Source organism: Rhinolophus sinicus, chromosome 1, assembly GCF_057876585.1.
Source record: "Rhinolophus sinicus isolate RSI-liver-muscle chromosome 1, RSI-T2T, whole genome shotgun sequence".
Taxonomy (NCBI): Eukaryota; Metazoa; Chordata; class Mammalia; order Chiroptera; family Rhinolophidae; genus Rhinolophus; species Rhinolophus sinicus.
This window is the reverse complement of record NC_142501.1, coordinates 211,337,890-211,357,553: the sequence shown is the minus strand read 5'-3', so window position 1 is coordinate 211,357,553 and position 19,664 is coordinate 211,337,890. Positions and strand designations below refer to the sequence as shown.

Here is a 19,664-nt window from a genome sequence, read left to right as displayed (position 1 = left end):
GGTGTCCCCACATCACAGATGCTGAGGTTGACTCAGAGAGGTGGCCCAACCCAGCCACAGACACACAGCAGGTGGGGGTGGGGATTTGCACTCGCATCCGTCAGTTGCCAGCCCAGGAATCCTGTGCTGTAGCGGTTTGTGTCTGAATTTGTGGTGTATGATTCAAAGGCAGAGTTTCAGATTACAATGAACTTGAATCGATCCCACTTTGTGAGTGTGCTGAGTGTGAGGGGCACTTGTATTAGTTTGCCGGTGCTGCCTTAATAGGCTTCGTGGCATAAAACAACAGAAATGTATTCTCGCCCAGCTCTGGAGGCCACAAGTCCAAGATCAAGGTGGGGGCAGGGCCGGGCGCCCCTCAGGCTCTCAGGAAGCATCCTTCCTGCTGCTTCCAGCTTCCGGTGGCTGCTGGCCATCCGTGATGTACGTGGGCTGTGGCCTCATCGCTCCAGTCCCTGCCTCCACCTTCACGTGCCTTCTCCTTGTGTGTCTGTGTGTCTCTTCTCCTCTTGTAAGGACACTGGTCATCAGGCCCACCCTACTCCTGCAGGACCTCATCTTAACTAATTATATTTGCAACAACCCTGTTTCCCAATGAGGTTACAAGCTCAGGTTCCAGGAAGGACCTGGATTGCAGGGAGGGGAGGTGACACCCCAGTATACTGCCCTTTTTGGGGAGGTTTCCCAGCTGTTGGCTTTGTATCCAGAAAGGGTTGAAATCCAGTATATGGCCCAGGGCTGAAGCGTCTTCCCACTTGGTTTTCCCTAGGGAATGCTGGATAAGACTGAGCGGGGGCGTATGCGGAGGTTAGCATGTGGAGAGGGGGAGGGCCTTTGGAGTTCACAAGCAGCCAGTTGGTTCTGGGACGGTGTGGCTCTGGGGAATACATTGAAGTGTCAGCTACGTATGGGAGACTGAATGTGGTGGGCGAGGACGCCACTGCCTGGGGAAAGGAGACAGGCGGGGAGGAGGGCCAAGCCTTGGACACTCCAGACTGTCATGGTGGCCACGGCAAGGCAAGGCGAGTCTGTAAGGAGGATGTAAACTGAGAAGGCATCGCAGAGGGCGGGAGGGAGCGGGGCAGGTTCAGGAAACGGAGTGGGTGACGACGGTGTCAGAGGCTGGGGAGAGGGAAGGAAGGCCGAAAATTGTCCAGGGGGTTTTGGGGCCAGGAAAGCATTAGAGACCTTAAGGAGATATTTTGGTGGAGGGGTGGGGACTGTGACCAGACAGGAGGGGCTTGAGGAGTGACTGAGTGGGAAACAAGGAGAGTAGGCCACTCTGTGAAGAAGCTTAGCTGCGGGGAGGGGGGAGCCTGGACGGTCGGGATTTTATTACATTAAGGCGAAAGAGACATGACCATAGATACATTTCAAGAGTAAGTGTCTGGTTGACTCTATAGGTTCTTGAACCCATAGCTCCCTGCTCCTCTGTGCTCAGGGGACAATGACAGGGGAGCAGGGCCTGGGCCGTGGACAGTGGTCTCTCTGTGTCCTGAGTTTGCTGAGTTCAGCTGACCTGGGTCCAGGAACTGCTTCACCTTTCGCTGGGCATAAGGCCAGCAAGTGAGAGCGTTTCCTGGTCACAAGCCCCCGTGATGGATTGCTTATTCTTTCTCTTTTTCAGATGGATGAGATCAAAGGGAAAGATCGTGTGATTCTGGCCTTGGAGAAGGAACTTGGCGTGCAGGCGGGTCAGACCCAGAAGCTGCTGCTTCAGAAGGAGGCTCTGGATGAGCAGCTGGTCCAGGTCAAGGAGGCTGAGCGGTACCACAGCAGTCCAAAGAGAGAGCTCCCGCCTGGCATCGGGGACATGGCGGAGCTCATGGGTGGCCAGGTGAGGCGCTCAGGCCAGCCTGGGGCTTCAGCGCTCACCCACCCCCCTTCCTTGTGCTGGTCGTTCTTCCAGTCAGCTTGCCTGCCTGCCTGCCTGCCACCCTCCCTCCCTTCCATCCATCTGCCCATCCTTCCTTCCCTCTCAGATCCCTTTCTCTCCAAATATGCTGACGTTCTCTATGAGCCAGACCCAGTGCGAGGCTCAGGGGATATAGAGGTGGACACCTGGCTGCCTCGCCTCCAGTGGTCTTGGAGCGCAGCTGAAATGAAAGCAATGAAGACATCCGTGCCAGGTAGACAGTAAGAGTTCAGAAATCAGGGCAGGACATGAGTCCTGCAAGGTGACTACCCTGATTCCCCAAAAATAAGACCTAGCCAGGCCATCAGCTCTAATGCGTCTTTTGGAGCAAAAATTAATACAAGACCTGGTCTTACATTATATAAGACCTGGTCTTATATAATATATATTACATAAGACTGGGTCTTACATTATGTTATATTATATCCAGTCTAATAAGACTGGGTCTTATATTAATTTTTGCTCCAAAAGATGCATTAGAGCTGATTGTCTGGCTAGGTCTTACTTTTGGGGAAACACACTAGGAGCTTAGCCAGCAGGCAGGAGGCAACTTGGTACTTAACAGGCACAGAGCAGGCCGAAGCAGCATTCATTCACTCATTCATTCACTAAATATCTTAGTGTCTGTCATGCGTGCTATGTGCAGACACCGCGTGAGGTGCTGGCATTTCAGTGGTTAGCAAGGTGGACACTGCCTGCCCCTGAGGAATGTCCTAGCACATCTGTGATGGGCCTTCCTAAGGGATACACAGTGGGCAGGGGCTGGAACGTGAAGGTCCCCAGAGATCACGTTCAGACGTTTGGGAGCCCTTGGCAGGTGAGAAGTCTTCCCGCAAGTCACCGGCAGGGCTGGAGGTGTCCGTATTATTTGACTTCCGGGAGCCCTAAGGAGGAGCTGGCTCACCCAGCACGTCTGCAGACTTTCTGCGAAGGGTCCGTGGAATGCTTTGAATCATTTACGCTTCTTCCAAGTACGTTCGTATCTTGACTCTTTAGGATCAACATATGGACGAGCGAGATGTGCGGCGATTTCAACTGAAAATTGCTGAGCTGAATTCGGTGATTCGGAAATTGGAAGACAGAAATACCCTCTTGGCAGATGAGAGGAACGAACTGGTAATCAGCCCCCAGAGACAGAGGGTGCCTTGGAGGGGGTGGTGCGAGGAAGCTGCCCTGGGGCCTCTAAACGTGCCTTAGACAGAAAGGTAACACAGAGGCCTCTGTCTTTCTTTGCTTTGTGATTTCTTTCTGATTAAAATCCCAACACAGGCTCATTGAAGGAGCCTGTTACTGCCCTTTGCTTCTGCAGGAGTTTATCCTGAGCAGACAATTGGAGAAGTTCAGTGTCAAGTATGGAGCAGATGTTCATTGCAATGTTGTTTATAACAGCACCCAAGACTGAAACAAAACACCCAGTTGTTCAGTACTCAGTGTTGGGCAAAGTAATCACAGAACATTTATACAGCGATGTGTGCAGTCATTAGGAATGATGATATAGGTTATATTTAACTGCCATGACATTGGTTCACTGTCAATTAAATGATAAGAGCAGTTTACAGAACAAAAATACTTGTCACCATCCTAGATATTGGAAGTTGCCTTAGGTTGTGTGACTCTGGATAATTTTTATTTTTTGCTTATCTATTTGCTTTTGCACAAAAGCTTACCTGTTTCTAAGTTTAAAAATAGTGAACATGGATTTCTGCTTAAAAAATAAATCTCTAGTAAAAAATAGCAATTTCTTGAGAATATTTAAATTTTCTGGGTGAACAGCTAATCTAATTTTTATGTAGTGGTAGTCAATTCATAAACTTCTTAACAAATGCCTCATAACATTTCTGTTTACTCTAAATTTTATTGTGAAAGTAAGTGTATCGATATGATATTTGAAAAATATGGGAGATGAACAGTGTTAAGTGTCACCTCTTCACAATTTTAACAGGATCAAAATAAATTAATTTCCTTCTAGTATTTTTAAAGGCATATTTTTATATAGCTATAATGAGACTGTACATTTAATATTATTTCTACATTTTCACTTAAGTATTCATGAGCTAAAAAAAAATTCCTCATGAGCTGCATAATAGTTTTCTAAGTGGATTAGAAAGAAATTACAGGCTGCTTAAAACAATTCATACCACACTGAAGTGTTTAAAGTAAAAATCAATAAGCTTGCCACTGCTTCCATCTGAAAATCACGCGGTAACTGCTGTCAACCTTTCAGGTGTTTCTCCCATGTTTTTAATGCGTATGTGAACATATCGACACCACAAGAGAGTTTTTGCGTTGTTTTTTGGTTACAAAATGGGAGCCCCCTCTCCCCCCCCATTTTGTTCTGCAACTTGCTTTTTTCACTTGAGGTGCCGGTTACAATACTCCCCTCAATGTGTAAAGGTCTCCCTTTGTCTTTTTAACGGCTGCATCGCACTCCGTTGTGTGGCCATGCCACGGTTATTCAATCATTCCTCTGCTGGTGGAAACTCAGGCTGTTTCAGGTTTCTTTGCTGTTATAAACAACGCCTCACAGAAGATCCGTTCCTATTTTTACTCACTTGAGTCGTTCTATTGGTGGGTAGATTTCGAGAGGTAGAATGTGTGGGTCAAAGGCACGCTTTATGTTTCAGCGGGCAGCATCGGAGTGTTTTGCCTTCACTTCCATCGCCTGGTGACTAAAAGCGGCCTCTGCACTAGTCCCTGTGTTCGATTCTCGGTTTTAGCACTTTCTGTGGGGTCTTGAGCACATCGCCCACCTCCCTAGGGTCAGGTTCTCTGTCTGTGGAGATGGGGGTGGGGCCCCCCTCCCAGGGGTGTGGTGAGGCTTTAACGAGAGAGAAGGCCTGGAAGGGCGTGCCACCGTTTTAGCACATGGCTTGTGCTTGACATACACAGTGGCTGTTTTTGTGGCTGTAGCGATGTTGATGGATACTTGTTTCTAATTTTCATCCATTAAAATATTCCTGCGAAGACTGTTACTATGCATTTAATTTTCCTAACAAGTCTATGAGGCAGGTCTAGCATCATTCCTGCTTTATAGGTGAGGAAGCTGAAGCCGAGAACTTGGCTGTGGTCATGTAGCTGGAGAACGCAGCACGGTGCTCAGCAGGAAAAGTAGAGGGCAACTCTAACTGTGCAGGCTCCCCAGCCCCTGCTCCCTGTCACCCACTGCTGTCATTTCTTATGTCTGTTTCTCTGGGCTGGCCTCCACACAGCAGTCAGAGTGACGGATTGTTCTAGAAGGCAGACCGAGTACAGTGTGCTTCTCCTTCAAAGCTTTTAGGGGCCGCGGGTGGAAACCAAATGACAGCTCTCCGGTTCCCTATACCAGGTCTCCTCACACCCGCCCCTTCTCTGCCCATCACCCCACATTCTGTGTTCCCGCTGCACTGAGTGAAGCTGTGTGAACAAGCCCCGTTCTTGGCTGACCGGAACCTCTGGATGCTTGGTTCCCCTGCCCGGAATGCCCACTGGCCCTTGTCTCATTCTGTTCTTGCATCTGTTACTGTCTGTGCCCTCTTCCCACGTCTGAGATGGCACCCCTGTCATGTCACCCCTTTGACCTGGTCCCCAGCACCGAGCACAAGAGGGGCTCCCCTGATGCTGATCTGACGAGAGGGACTGGAAGGTTACCCCGCCAGTCACAGGGGCTGTGCTCAGAGCACTCGCGGAGCCCCCCGGGGCGTCATGCGCCTTATTTATCTCCGTACCCCAGCACTGAGCCTGGCATGGAGTGGGGCCCAGCGGTTGTGTGTTATCTGAAGAGTGTTGAGATTTCTGAGGTCTGTACGCGAGGAGGAATGGTGACCAGGAGGAACTAGGTAGCTGGATTGACATTTATGCATGTGACCCATGACCTCTGGGGGTTATGCCCACAAGTGAAGGAAGTGTGGGCTAGTGGACACAGCACAGGCCACTTGTCAGTGGGCTGCCCTGTGGTAGATCTGTGGGCCTCCCACGTGGGGCTTCTCGCGCCTTAATCAGGCCCTTTGAGGCTCACGTGGGGTACATGTCTGTGGGCCCTTTTGGTGTTTGCACCACCCAGGAAATGTGGTCCTAAGGGTGACAGCTCCAGCCCGAGGAAGGTACAGGTTGGATCTCCGCTGGCCTCCGTGGTGTGGCAAGCCATTCATTGGGTCTTAAAGCCGCCCGGCCTTCTCTGTCTGTCATACTGCAGCTGAAACGCTCCCGTGAGACCGAGATCCAGCTGAAGCCCCTGGTGGAGAAGAACAAGCGAATGAACAAGAAGAACGAGGACCTTCTGCAGAGCATCCAGAGGATGGAGGAGAAAATCAAGAACCTCACGAGAGAGAACGTGGAAATGGTAAGCCGTCGGCCACCGGGGCCAGCCCGGAATTCTGGTCTGTCTGGGCTTCTCGAGCCCCTGGGCCTCTGCGTGCACGTTCTCGGGGCACAGCTCCTGCCACCTCCCCCAGGAATCTCAGGAGCTGTCTCATCCCACACCCATCCCTGCCGCTGTCACTTGTCTAGAAGTTAGGGTGCTTGGGCATCTGTGCCTGGAGGGAGAGCGCCAGGCAGTCAGACAGCAGGGTCTGTGCTTCAGCTCCTGTGCCAGTAGACTCAGCTCTCCTTATCTCTGCTCCTCAGTTTCTTCACCCATGAAATGGGAGAGAAAGTATCAGCGTTGCGGGGTTATCGAGAGGATGGAATGATAACGTAGCACAGATGGGCTTCACAGAAAGCCTGCTCTTGTGGAAGCTCAGTGTGTGACAGATGGTTTTTGCTCTAAGCACTTCACATAAGGGATGTTCACGTATTCCAACCACAATGATTGGTCTTTGTGATCAGGGCAGGTTTATAGAATAATCTGAGGCTCGTTGCCCAAAGTCTGTCAGTCATCCCCATTTCACAGCTGAGAAGACTGAGGCTCAGAGATGAACACCGTTCTCCCTGTACCCTAGCAGGCCCAGGACAAGTGTATAATTCCTGTGTGTGGCGTGCTTCCCTCTGCCAGCTTCCTTGTCTAGCTTTCAAGGCTGGGTTTGGAAGCCCACCTCCTGCCTCCAGTGCCTGCCCAGCCCTTCCTCCCGGCAGTGGGCACCATCAGGCATGCCTCGGGCTTGGTTCTGGTGCAGCTGTGCCCTTGTCCAGCTTGGGGCCTAGGTGGCTGTCATCCTTCCGTCCTGTACCCCACCGAGCCCACACTCCGTACCCTGATGCGCGCAGTGGGTCCTTAACAAACATAGTCAGATGAGCAGCCCCAGGGTGCTCTCTCTCTCTCCCTCTGGCTGCAGAAAGAAAAGCTGTCCTCACAGGCGTCTCTGAAGCGACACACGTCCTTGAATGACCTCAGCCTGACAAGGGACGAGCAGGAGATCGAGTTCCTGAGGCTGCAAGTGCTGGAGCAGCAACACGTCATCGACGATCTCTCACTGGTACGTCTGTGCTCAGTGACAGGCCTTGGTGTGACGCCAAGTGACAGGGTGTGAAGCGTGGCACCAGGCCTTCAGGGTGCCGCTGCGGAAGTGGGGCGGGTCTCACCCAGCTCATCCTGGTGACGGCACCTGCCCATTTCATTCTCCCAGAAAGCAGCCTCGACTTCAGGTAAATGGCCCCAGTGGTGCCTGGCAGCAGTTTCCATGGCTACTCTTTTCTCACATCGTCTTCCTGGTTTGCTGGCGCAAGAAGCAGCATCAGTGTTAAGAAGAGTCTTCTGGCCTTTGCAGGGTGGGCATGATCTGGCCCTGAGAAGTCTGATTTTTTTTAGCTTGGTTATTGCAGACCATGAACTTGAGAACCTGAACCTATACTCAGACCAGAATTTGAAGGGCTTGCTGAGAGAGAAAGAGAGAGAGAGAGAGAGAGAGAGAGAGAGAGAGAGAGAGGTGGTGAGTGGTCCTGACGCAGGTGCAGTGTTATATCCAGGCAAAGCTGCAGCTCGCTGTGGAAGAAGCCGGAGCACCAGTCGTAAGGGAGCCTCCGCAGTGGGCCCCAGTGGGACCTTAGAAGCAAAGTGTGCGCTGCTTGCCTGGGAGGGAACGTTTCAGTTCCGTTCGTGGGTCTTCAAGGAGTAGAAAAGCCAGTGGTCAAAATTCTGGAAAAGGATTTGAGCGTAATTGTCAAGTTCCCTTGGTTTGCCTAGCTCTTTATCTTCCCTCCTCCTTCCCTTCCACCCACCCCGCCCTCCATTTATCTTCCTGTCAATTCATTCATCCACCCTCCATCTTCCCATCCTCCTGTCTTTCCTTCCATCCTTTCCAGCCGTTTCTCCATCCCTCCGTCTTCTCATCCCTGCCTCCCTCCTTCCCTCCTTTCCTCCTCCTCTCCTTCCTTCCATTTCTCCTTCCTTTCATCCATCTTTGCTTCATTGCACAAAAGACTTGATGTAACATGAGATGAAAAAACACATTCAATAATATGATGACAAAGTCGAAAGAGGACTAACAAGCACATAAGATTAGAGAGAGTAAAGAGAGCAGCGTCAGTCAAGACCAGGAGGGACACGTGGTGGGACATAAGAGCTGACGCCAAGCACCATTTTGTCTCTGGGTTTCCTGGCAGCCAACGGGAAAAACAGGACTGAGTGGACTGGCTTTAGCTGAGGCCGAATGCTGCTCCTGCAGCTGCTGCTCTATAAACGCCATCCTGGTGACAACAGCCACCAGGCGCCGGCAGTCACTCGTTTCCTTCTTAGGGGGACACTGCAGGGCAGGTTCTAGCCTCACATGGCAAAGGAGGAACCTGAAATAAAGTGTCTCCTGGCAGGAGGAGGCCCCTGGGGATTGGGCCCCAGCTCCGTCTGAGCTCGAAGCCGCAGGCTTTCTCGCACTCTGCTGCGATCCTGACCCAGCGGATGTCTGTTCAGCGCTGCCCAGGGCCTCCCGGCCTCCAGCCCCAAAGCAGACAGGCTGGAGTCTTACAGACCCGGCAGATCTTGGCATTATTTCTCCCCCGGGACAGTCCCAGTCCTGTTAAGGGCTGGAGTAGAGGATGCAGCTCAGTAGCTGTCGGTTCTGAGAAGCAGCTGTCACCTGGGTGTCAGAGCCTGGACCTACTAACCTATGCCAGGTGCCAGGTACAGACAGGGAGACGTGGCAGCATGTAAGTCACGCCTCTCAAGAGCCAGCCGGCTTGGCTGGTACAACGTGAGGCTGGCTGAAAATGCCAACAGTTGTGTTTCCTTCCAGGAGAGAGAACGGCTCTTGCGCTCCAAAAGACATCGCGGGAAAGGCCTGAAGCTGCCCAAGGTGAGCCTGCGTGGGGGCGGTGAGCCATCCGTGGCGGGGGGCCCTCAAGCAGACATGCTCACATTTCTGCATATTTGATGGTGGAAACCGATCTCTACCCTCTCGCAAAGCCACATAACTGATGTGTGGGTCTGGTTATTGTAATTTATTCATGGAAACCTTACGGACGCATTCTGTATTTAGGCCTCAGGCGCTGCTCACCCAAAATTAAAAACATAAATACTTAGACCTTTTGAAGGATTTAAAGGACACTCAGGCTTGGTTCTTAACATCTTATATCCTGGACTGAAAAATCAGGAACTTTGGGCTTTTTTGAAACAAAGCAGAACTGTGTTCTGTTTGGAAAATGTGGATTTATGGAGGTAGTATCCAAATGTCCTGGCAGAGAGAGCAGTGCTGGGCTTGGAAAACTCAGGTGCCCACCAGGACCAAGCTGCAATGTAAAGCAGCAAACTAGGGCAGGTGTTAAAGAAAGGCTTGGTTTGCATTTAGCCCCATAAACATATTTTTCACTTCCACGAAGACGGCCTGCTCTGCTTTGCTTTGAACCGGACACTCCTGGTTTATCTTTTGGTAGAGGTATGGTTAGAGAGAAATACTTCTCTTGTCTAAAGACAACAGCCATGCAGATGTGACACTGAATGGCTACAGGTATGTGGCCTCAGGGTCAGGCTTGCTGTAGGGAGTGGTGAGGCCTGTGGCTAACCAGGCCCCAAATACTAGTTGCTATGAAAAACTGAGCCAGGTGGCATCACGTGTTCCAGGCTCTCAGGAGAAGTGGGAATCCTCGTGCATTAGCTTCCTAGGGCTTCTGTAACAAAGTGCCACAAACTGGGGGGCTTAGAACAACAGAAACGTATTGTCTCACAGTTCTGGGGGCTAGAAGTCTAAACTCAAGGGGTTGGCAGGGCCACGCCCCCTCCGAAACCTGTAGGGGAATCCTTCCTTCCCTCTTCCAGCTTCTGGTGATTTGCCGGCAATCTTTGGCTTCCCTGGTCTTGCAGCTACATAACTCCAACCTCAGCTGTCGTCATCAAATGCCACTCTCCCTGTGTCTCTGTCTCCACATGGCTGTCTTCTTACAAGGACACCAACCATGTTGGATCAGGGCGCCACCCTACTCTAGCGTGACCTCATATTAACTGATTCCTTCTGCCACAGATGGATCTCCAAATAAGGTCCTGTTCTGAGGTACTGGAGGTTTAGGACTTCAGTGTATCTTTTTTGGGGGGACCCAATTCAACCCACAACACCGTAAATTATATAAAATCTAAGGGTTTTAACTGTTGGTAAAAATGTGTATAACACACTCTGTGGCCAGAGACAGCCCAGTGTGTCAGCCAGGGTCACGTCACTCATCTGTGCTGGTCAGTAATTTGCTACATCCCGGACACTCGGATAAGTGGTCATTTACAGCATCTCAGTTAATCCTCACAGCAACCCCGGGAGGTTGGAGTGATTGTTCCCATTTGACAGTTACAGGAAGTGTATGGATGTAAAATACAGCAATAACTCAGAGACAAAGTCGATTGACAAGGCCGACATTCAAACTCAAATCTGGGGCTCCAAGGCCCAATCTTGGAGCAAGTCAAGTTCAAGCAGGTGTGGGTTTCTAAGCACTGACGTTAGAAACTCAGAAATGGGAAGTGGTTCAGCAGAACTTGTGTATTTCTAAACACATATTTTTATTATGGAAGTGAAGCGGTATAACCTTACCACTCATAGACTACCTGGGGAGTAAAAAGTGATTCATCACCCGCAGTGCAGCTGGGGTTGGCATTTTAATGCACCCCCCCCCCCCAGCTGTAATCCTTCGTCTGCTCCATCTTTTTTTTATAACGTAAGTGTAAGTATAGAATGTACTTTTGCACCCTGTGCTTTTACTTAACATTATACCATAAAGCATGTATCCATGTTATGACACTCCTGTCACAAGCATACATTTTATGGCGATATAATCCATTAAGTAGATGGGCCATGAATTTTCTGACCAGTCGGCTGGCACGTCTGTGTCCGTCGGCACGTCTACTTTCAGCGACTCCCGGATGTGAATGATGCTGCGAGGACGTGTCTGTGTTTGCCTGGACACAGCTCTTTCTGGGTCGGTTCTGTTTTATGCCCTCAGGGTTGGACATTTCATTACGTGACTACCCTTCCCTCTTGTTGGACTTTCTGCTTCCGTAAATGTCACCACGGCGAACTCCTTTTGTCAGAAAGCCGTGCCCGTTGTCTGGATTGTTCCCACAGGTAGATTCCCGGAAGTCGAAGCGAGGATCAGAGGGAATGAAGGCTTTGATCTAGGACGTGTTCCCCACTCTGTCCTATGGGAGAGTTGCATCATTTTGCACAGTTGCCTGGAGTGTCTGTAAATGCCATTGTCACCGTGGGACATGTGATTAAAAAGCAACACTCTAAAGGTGTTCAGTTTGTCCCATTAACTGGATGTGGGGTGGCATTATACACCCCATAAAGCTTTCGTAAGGAGGGTTTTTAGGAAACTCATTGTTCAGCTGTGACTAGATTTTTCAAACCTGTATCAGAATGTCTGGAATAAGAAAAGACGATGTTTTCCCTTTTCCTGAATATGTTTATGGGAAGAGACCTTACGAGGCCGAGACGTGACTTACCCTTTGCCAGGCTTGTATGGACAGCAGGTGAGTGTGTCCTGTTCTCTCTGTCTGTTCACTGCCTGGCACGGAGTAGTTTCCCTGAACGGTGGTTGACTGAATAAGTGAATTGCGTATTCTGACTGAATAAGGAGAAACGCACTTACGTGATGCTGGATGGTTCCAGAAGGATGAGGCTATACAGTCACTTTGATTAAACTAGTTGGCACCACTTGAAGGCTGAGTCCCCGAGCTGGCTCAGGGTCCTTCCCACTTACCGTTTCTGTGACTCACCAGCATCTTTTCTTTTTCTCGAGGTTCAGTGTAGATTAGTTCCCCCCAGGCTCCTACTGAACCCCAGCATTGTCCGGAGCAGGAGGGCACGGGTTTTTTGACCCATCAGGGACCTGACTGGGTTCCTCAGTTCCCCGGGGCCTCCAGGCCTGGGCGGTGTCCCTTCTGTTCCACAGGCCACAGGAATTCAGTAGTTTCTCTTGCCCCTTAAATGCCCCCATCGCTCTCTGTCCCTTATGCATCTGTGTACTTTACCACTTTGCCTGGGTCTGCTTTACAGAGTATTGTGGTGCATGTGTTGAAGTTTCCAGAATTTTCTAGAAGACCTGACAGCCCATCCCTGCGCTCTGGCCCTGACTTTCTTTTCTAAGGGCTAGAGAACTGGACTCTGCAGTTCCCCTGAGGGCCTCCTCCAGTTCCATACCCTCACCCTGGGTTGCCGAAGGAGGACAGAGCAGTGACATCAGCCCCCGTCTTCCAGGGGGGCCTTCACCCCCTGAGGGCTGCTGAGCCTGTCTCACTGGGCTTCTGAGGACGAGACTGGTATTGGCTGTGTCTGCCAGGGAACCTGCTAGTTCAGCCCCCACTGAGGGGCTGCAGGAGAAGGACCCTGAGCCAGAGAGGGAGGCTTGTTCTGCAGAAGGTCTGGCACCAGGGCCCAACTCTAAACAGCCGCGGTGGGGCGGGTGGTAGGTGTTGCAGCCACTGAAGCTTGCTCTGTAGCAGTGTCTCGGTGGAGCGTGTCTCAGTGGAGACTGAGCACGTGAACAGTGGCTAGAATTAGCACAAGTGCTGGGCGCCACAGAGCCTGCCCAGGGCACCTCTTCCGGTATAGCAATGACCATGGGGACATCCAGGCCATGCCAGGAATGACAAAGTTCTGGTGCTTCTAGGCAATGCATTCAAGTGGGGCCGGAACCCGCCAGGCCAGGAATGAGCCAGTGGGGGTGTGGGGGGTGCGGTAAGCCCCAGTCTCGGGAGAGGAGCCGGCTGGGAGGCTAGTCTGCAGGCTCCTGGGCTCCCTGCCTGGTGCTAGGAGGGTCCCCAGAACCCGTGGGAAGGGGATGGGGCACAGGCTCCCTGATTCCAGACCCCACCCTCCAGGCTTCTGCTTTCTCATGTCTCCACTGCCTTCCTTCAGGCCCTCGTCCCTGCGGCTCCCCCTGCTCCCAGCGTCTTCCCTCCCCTCCAAAGCTGCTACAGTGATCTTTCTGAGGCACTAGTCTGACATTGCCACCTTCTTGCTAAAAGCCATCCGCTGGCTCCCACTCTCCCTGGGGGATGAAGTTGGGCTCCTTGGCAAGGCCCTCAAGGCCGTTCAGGATCTGGCCACTTGCCTCCTGCTTTATTCCCCTTGGCACATCCTGGCTCCAGCCCCTGGCGCCTGCCATGCTGCTGCTTCTCCACCTCTTCTGCTCACCACCTCCTGCTCCTTCGAGAGTGGGCTTAGCTGTCCCCACTGCCTCCAAGCCTTCGCCCTCCCACGGGGTTAGACGCCCTTTCTCTGGGCTTCCTCCGCCCCCTGCTCCTTCTGCCCTGGCATGTGTTGTCAGTCTCCATGTCTGCTCCCTCTGGGGCTTAGTGCGGGAAGAACTCGGGATGCCGGTGGTTGAATGAGGGCTGTGACTGGGGGCCACGTGGTCTGCCCGGCAGCCTAGGGAGCAGGGTTGGAACCCAGCACTTGTGGCTTATACCTGAGGTCTCCAGTCTAGCTCCCTGGGTCAGGTGCTGGCAAAAAGTGCCAGCTCATTGTCATCAGTCATCGTGCCCTGTCTGAACTAGCGCAGGGCCTGTGGCCACTCATGCTGTGAAGTCCAAGGCAGTGTGATGGTCACCCCACCTATTCCCCCACCCCTCTAGCCATCGTCTGTGGAGTATCTGCTTCGGGCATGGCAGAATATCAGATGACAGGACACAGAACGGTGTCTCCATCCTTGAGAAGCTTCTGGCAGAGGTGGGGGTCTAAGTAGCTCAGGCAGCTGTAGCACTTGTCAGGCAGAGGCTGTCCTTGGTTTTTCTTGAGGGACCAGGTGCAGAGCAGCTCAGGGAGAGATCAGCCTTTTGACTTGTCCCAGAACTTAACAGTTTGCCGATGGCTGCATTTCTAAGATTACCTCCCTTCTCCCCACAACATTAGCCAAGATTCTTTCTGTTGATAATGGCAAAAACGCAGTCACTTAAGCAAATAAATGAATTTATGTAACTGAGAAGTCTAGAGGTGGCTGGCTTCAGGCACGGCTGGATCCAGATGCTCATAGGAAATTGCCAGGAACCGCCTTTCTCCATCTTTCAACTCTGCTTTCCTCTGGGTTGGCCTCTTTCTCAGGAAAGTGGCCCAAACGGCTTTAGCAGCTGGCATACCTGCCCAGCAACCTCTGTGGTAGGACGTCATGTCTCCTCAGTAGTTCCAGCAAAAGTCCCAGGGCTGGTGCTTCTTGGCTTACTTTGGTCACAGGCCCATCCCTGAACCAGTCTGTGTGGGTGGCATGTGATTTGGAAGCATGACTTAAAGATTTACTCAGCTCTAAACTGCGCAGCATGACAGGGCTACCCAGGGCATGATGGGTACTTTAAAAGGAATAGAGTGTCAAGCACTATTGAAGTTGAAATGTATACATGAACGTGGCTGTATATACTTTTCCTTTTATGAATTGTCCTTTGCCTTTTAAGGTTGCTTTACTATATTTCAAAGTCCAGTTTTACTTTTTTATGGTAAAACCTGTCCATTTTTTTCCACTGGTGGGGAGGGGTTACTTTTGATGCTATGCCTAGAGAAGGTTCTCCAGGAAATGCAGGACTCTCACAAGTGCCCATGTGGGTGGGGGACTGAAGTTACAGCTTTTTTATGGATAATGGTCTGCGGGATAAGCGGCAAAACAAATACTGCGGGAAGGATCGCTGAGAAACCAAGTTTGCTGTCCAGGGTGCATGTGGGGTAGCCGGGGAGTGACAGCAGTGGCCCAAGCACGCGAGGCGGGAGGCTCCTCCTTGTCTTGGCCTGGACCTGGGCAGGCTCTCGGGGCATCACCGTTGCTAGTGCTGTTCCCAGGGGCCCTTGCGAGCACCCAGGGGCCTGTTGAATGGCATTGGCAACAGGGCAGCTCAGGGAGCCTGAGGTCTGGGAGGAAAGCCCTCAGAGAATAAACCAGCCCGGAAGCCGGGCTGTGTGACTCCTGCGCCCCTGCCCCTGGAAACCTGCTTCTCTCAGCCCTGACCTGCCGTGGAGCTGGCATCCTAAATAAAGGTGTGCCGACCTCAGGACTCCCCGGCAGACGAGACTGCAGGAAGCCGGGCGTGGCAGAGGACAGGAGAATGCTTTGGGAGAGGGTTGGAGGTTTCTCCTAGGACTCAGAGGCCTGGAGATTGGTGGCAGTGACGTGGCTTTGGCTCACCCGACACATACGGGTGGGCTAGAGGGTTCTGGGAGCCCTCCCGACGATGGAGTACGTCCTCTTCGTGCTGTACTTCTCCTTCTTCCTCTGTCTCTGTGCCCTGGTGTGTCTGTACTTTTCGGGCTGCCAGGAGATGACCTACAGGCATGAAGGTAAGGGCTGGCTTTGGGGGATGGCTTGCGGTTCAGTGGCAGTCACTCCCTGTGACAGGAAGCCCCTTCCTGTGACAGCGCTTGTTGGAGGTGACACGGAGGCGAGGCGAGAAGAGGCTGAGGGAGGCTAGAGTCGGTTGAGGGGTACTTTGGGGGGGCCCCTCTTTTCCTCTCGGTCCCATTTAATCTGCCAAGAACGAGCACCTCTGTATATTCAAAGTGTAAATGGGGAAGAAATTGCTATCTTTCAGTCATTTTTGCCCAAACTGCATTTTAAAAATTTGTGTCAGTTTGTAAAAAGGAGTCAGCAAGGCAAGACTGGTGGTAAAGGAAACGGAAGCCTGGAGGAGTGAGCCCCTCTTAGGCATAAGATGCACTTAGAATGAGCAAAGGTGGACATGGGTGCCCCTATGGGATCTTTCCTTAGGAAATGCCCAGGGAATCTGAGAATGACGGAGACTGAAAAACTCAGCAGTTTCTCTCATGCTTGACTTTTCTCTAAAGCCGTTTATAAGCCAAGCATTAGAGGGAGCAGTGGTTTCTAGGTGTTGTTTTATATAGATTTTGAACATGCTGTGTCAGGCATTGGTTGCAGTGTCTTCAGAGAAAACAGCCACCTGGTTTTCCCTCGGAGCATTAGAAATGTTCTTCTCTATCTTGTTTTTTTTTTAATTAATAAAGGCAGAAGTTTATGTAGTACGTTTTGACTTCCCATATAATCCAATCTGAGAAAAGCTAAGCCTTAGAGGAAACAAACTGACTCAGTGCATATGCTATACAAGGTGGGAGATCGCAGCCAACTCGCTGTGCCATGGAAATGGCTTGTGTTTGTGGATCCGCGGCCTTTGTTGTTGTAGGATTGCAATCTGGAGGCCCCTTTGTGATGGGGCTCCTCCCCCAGACCTGCTTCCTCCTTCCCTCACTGCAGCTGCTGCCTTGGGTCGAGGTCTCTGGGACCATGTTATACTTCAGGGGCCCCGCTTGGGCCTGGGACGGGCTGTTTACAAAGGCAGTTCTGCTTCAAGTGCAGGTCTGTAGCGTCTGCAGCTAACACCCTGCGGCCGTGTTCCGTAACTGAGTTTCTCAGCAGCAGTCCTGCAGGGTTCCCAAACCTGATCCCCCCGGGCCATGGCACACTGAGCCACCAGCCCCCAGAATGGTCCAGGGTGCCGACAGGGGCGACCACAGCTCGGTGTCCTGTCCTGATCATTTTGAGGGTACATGGCTCCATGGTCCCCGGGGCTCCACTGTGTGCCAGGCAGGGCCCTCTGTGCATCGCCGCTCCCTGCCAGTTGTCACAGCAGCAAACACAGACCTGTCCCCAGAGGCCTCGCAATGAGTGGTGTTTACAGTAATTAAGGTCGGCTGAGTGGCTGCCCAGGAAAACAGGAGCCCTGAGCTCAGGAGGTGACCCGTGTGTACAGAGGAGCTTGAGTGCTGTGGATGAGTCACTCCTGAAGGTGCCATTGTCCCCTTTGGTATGTCGTGGCCACTGCTCCCAGGAGATCCTCTGGGGAGGTTTTGATGCCTGAACTAGGTGGGGTTTCTCTTCCACGGGGGGATTTGAGTATATGATTGTCTGCAACCTCCACTTGGAGAGGAGAAATCACTTGAAACCGATGGAGCCTATGAGGTCCTCACATTCCTACCTGTTAGACTCACCTGGGGTGCACAGCCAGGTGGCTGTCCAGCTGATGCTGGCTGCGTGACTGAAGGGAGGGGATGTGCAAACCTGACGCTGTTTGTGGGCAAACAAGTTACTTTGGCTTTGAGGTCATTAACAGACATGTTTGCGAAAACTCATTTAGCAACCACTATTTCTTGAGTGCCAGGCCCTGGGCCACAATGGAGAATAAAAGAGCCCAAATCTGGAATGGGGCTTTCATTCCAGAGGGGAAGACAGGTAATAAACACATAAGCAGAATATATCTTATGTCAGGTGGCAATGAGTGCTAGGGAGAAAAAGAAAGGAAGGTTAGACAGGTTGGGGTGGGGATGGGTTGGTAAGGACTTTGCCGTGGTGATCAGAGGAGCCTTTTTAATAACGTTGCATTTGTGCAAAGACTCGAGGGGCGTGAGGGAGAGAGCCCCGGGGATCCCGGGGAAGAGGCTCGAGGCTGTGCAGAGGCCCTGTGCAGGCATGTGGGAGGTGCAGGGCGTGCTTGGCAGTGCGGCTGGAGCAGAGTCCTGGAGGAGGACGAGGGGAGACGGGCTTAGAGCGGGTGGGAGGCAGGTCGCCGAGGCCTGTAGGCTGCAGGGATGTTGACTTTTACTCAGCCGGGATGCAGTGCATTGCCATGGGGTTTTGAGCAGAGGACAGCAGGACTTCACTCTCATTTCAAAATAGTCACTCTGACCACTAGGTGAGGGACAAAGGCAGAGCAGGGAGGCCAGCAGGAGGGGGTTCTAATCATTTCAATGAGAGAGGACCGTGGCTTGGACTGGGATGGAGAGACAGGTGGAGAGAGGGGGAGAGAGGGTTGGCTTCTGGGTCAAGGTGGAGCCGACAGGATTTCTCTGAGAAGCACCAGAAGGTGAGGAGCAAGGGAAGGGGGCACGAGGAGCTGAAAGGATGAGGCTGCCGTGACGAGCACTGCTGGTTGTGGGAGTGGCAGGTTTTGGGGGTGCATCACTGTCCACTAGGCCCCCTTGGAGCTGTTGGGGAGATGGCTGACATGTGACATGTGAGTCAGGGAGTCAGGGGGTGGTAACTGCCCACCTGCATTATAAAAAACAAAAATGGGGCACAAGGTGGAAGCAGTAGCAGGAAGGCAGGTGCCCTGTGCAAGGACGTTTGGGCAGCACACAGTGGGTGGGCGCCTCCTGCAAAGCCTCTTCTGAAACTAACTTACGAATGACAAAGAAGCCCCTGCCTCTTCTTTTCCCTTGCGGGATGGTTCCTTAATCACGCTATGAGTTGTGGTACCAGCCACATGTTTCTTACATTTGGGCCCATGAGATTGCAGACGTGCATTGGCTGAATCAAGCCCAGTGGGGGACGTCCTCAGCGTGTCGGGTGGGCCCTGACCCCCTGCGGGTTGAGGAATGGGGAGGGGGCTCTGGGAGAAGCCAGGTTCCAGACGGGCCAGTGGGATCCTGGGGCTTGGCTCTGGATTTAGTTATAGTTCCTGCTTCATGGTCATGAGAAGCATTCATTGATTGTGAAAACAAATAAAAATTCATCTGAGGGACTATGTTGGAATAAAACAAAAGCCAGTGTTCCTGAAACAAGGTGATCTGGTGATTGTCATCGATGTCCGCGGCCCCCAGGGGACTGGAACTCCCTGTGGCAGGGACTACTCCTGGTTCTGACCGTATGGTCCCCCTGCCCCACCCAGTGTGGGGCCTACAGAAGGGGCTCAGGCAGCTGTTTCCTGAACGAATGAAGCCCCGGATACTGTGGTGTCTGGGGTGGGAGAGGTTCTGGGTGGGGCAACTGGGAGACTGGCACACCGAGCATTAAAAGTGCCTCTGACTCCATGCTGGCTGCCTGAGCGTCCATTACACGATTCCTTCTATTTTGTAAAGTTTCTAATTTTTCCATAATAAAAAGTTTAACAAAAAATTTCCTCTTAGTGCAGGTCTGGTGAGGACCTGGGCCACACACTAATGCAGCCACTCAGAGCCCCGGGGTCAGTCTCTGGACACTGCCCCTTTCACCTGTCACTGCGTGTGGCGCAGAACTAGACGTCTCCTGGCCCCCCTACCCCTTCCTTAGTAACAAATGTGCTTCCCCTTGAGTGTCAGCATGATGGGCACAGCACGTGTGTAACGTCACCTTGTGCTCACAGATGAGGTGGGGGTTCCATGTCCCTTTGATGGAAAAAGAAGCTGTGCTCAGAGGGGCTGCGGGACATGCATAACAGCAGCAGGTCCCGAGCCTGGAGCCAGGGTGGGGCCAGCACACGCTCCTGGCCACCCTCCATCCTTCCCCCACCTCGGCCGCCTCCTTTCCCCCCAGCCAATTAGGTTCCACGCCAACCACCTCTTGGGGTGCCCTGTGGCCCAGATGTGCATTGTAGCCCCCTCTGCCCTGGGATGAAGGGGCTGGTGGACCTGGCCCTCCTGAGTCTGTTTCTGATGTCATGCACGTTGCCTTTTAC

At 52.2% G+C, this 19,664-nt stretch overlaps 2 protein-coding genes across 7 annotated transcripts in view; both read left to right on the top strand.

Annotated features, from left to right (window-relative positions):
- The window catches only part of JAKMIP1 (janus kinase and microtubule interacting protein 1), a 103,110-nt gene that overhangs the window by 54,147 nt on the left and 29,299 nt on the right, over positions 1-19,664 (top strand). For all 6 annotated transcript variants that reach the window (XM_019748186.3, XM_074321066.2, XM_019748182.3 and 3 more), the window contains exons 4-8: positions 1,628-1,837; positions 2,912-3,031; positions 6,087-6,233; positions 7,165-7,305; positions 9,058-9,117. In XM_019748186.3, the coding sequence (XP_019603745.3) occupies positions 1,628-1,837; positions 2,912-3,031; positions 6,087-6,233; positions 7,165-7,305; positions 9,058-9,117 (678 nt within the window). The remainder of the gene's footprint in view (positions 1-1,627; positions 1,838-2,911; positions 3,032-6,086; positions 6,234-7,164; positions 7,306-9,057; positions 9,118-19,664) is intronic.
- LOC148759335 (uncharacterized) lies at positions 9,134-19,660 on the top strand. The gene has a single exon (XM_088793007.1). It carries the CDS (start codon positions 15,456-15,458, stop codon positions 15,690-15,692), a length of 237 nt encoding a protein of 78 aa, XP_088649133.1. The 5' UTR covers positions 9,134-15,455; the 3' UTR covers positions 15,693-19,660.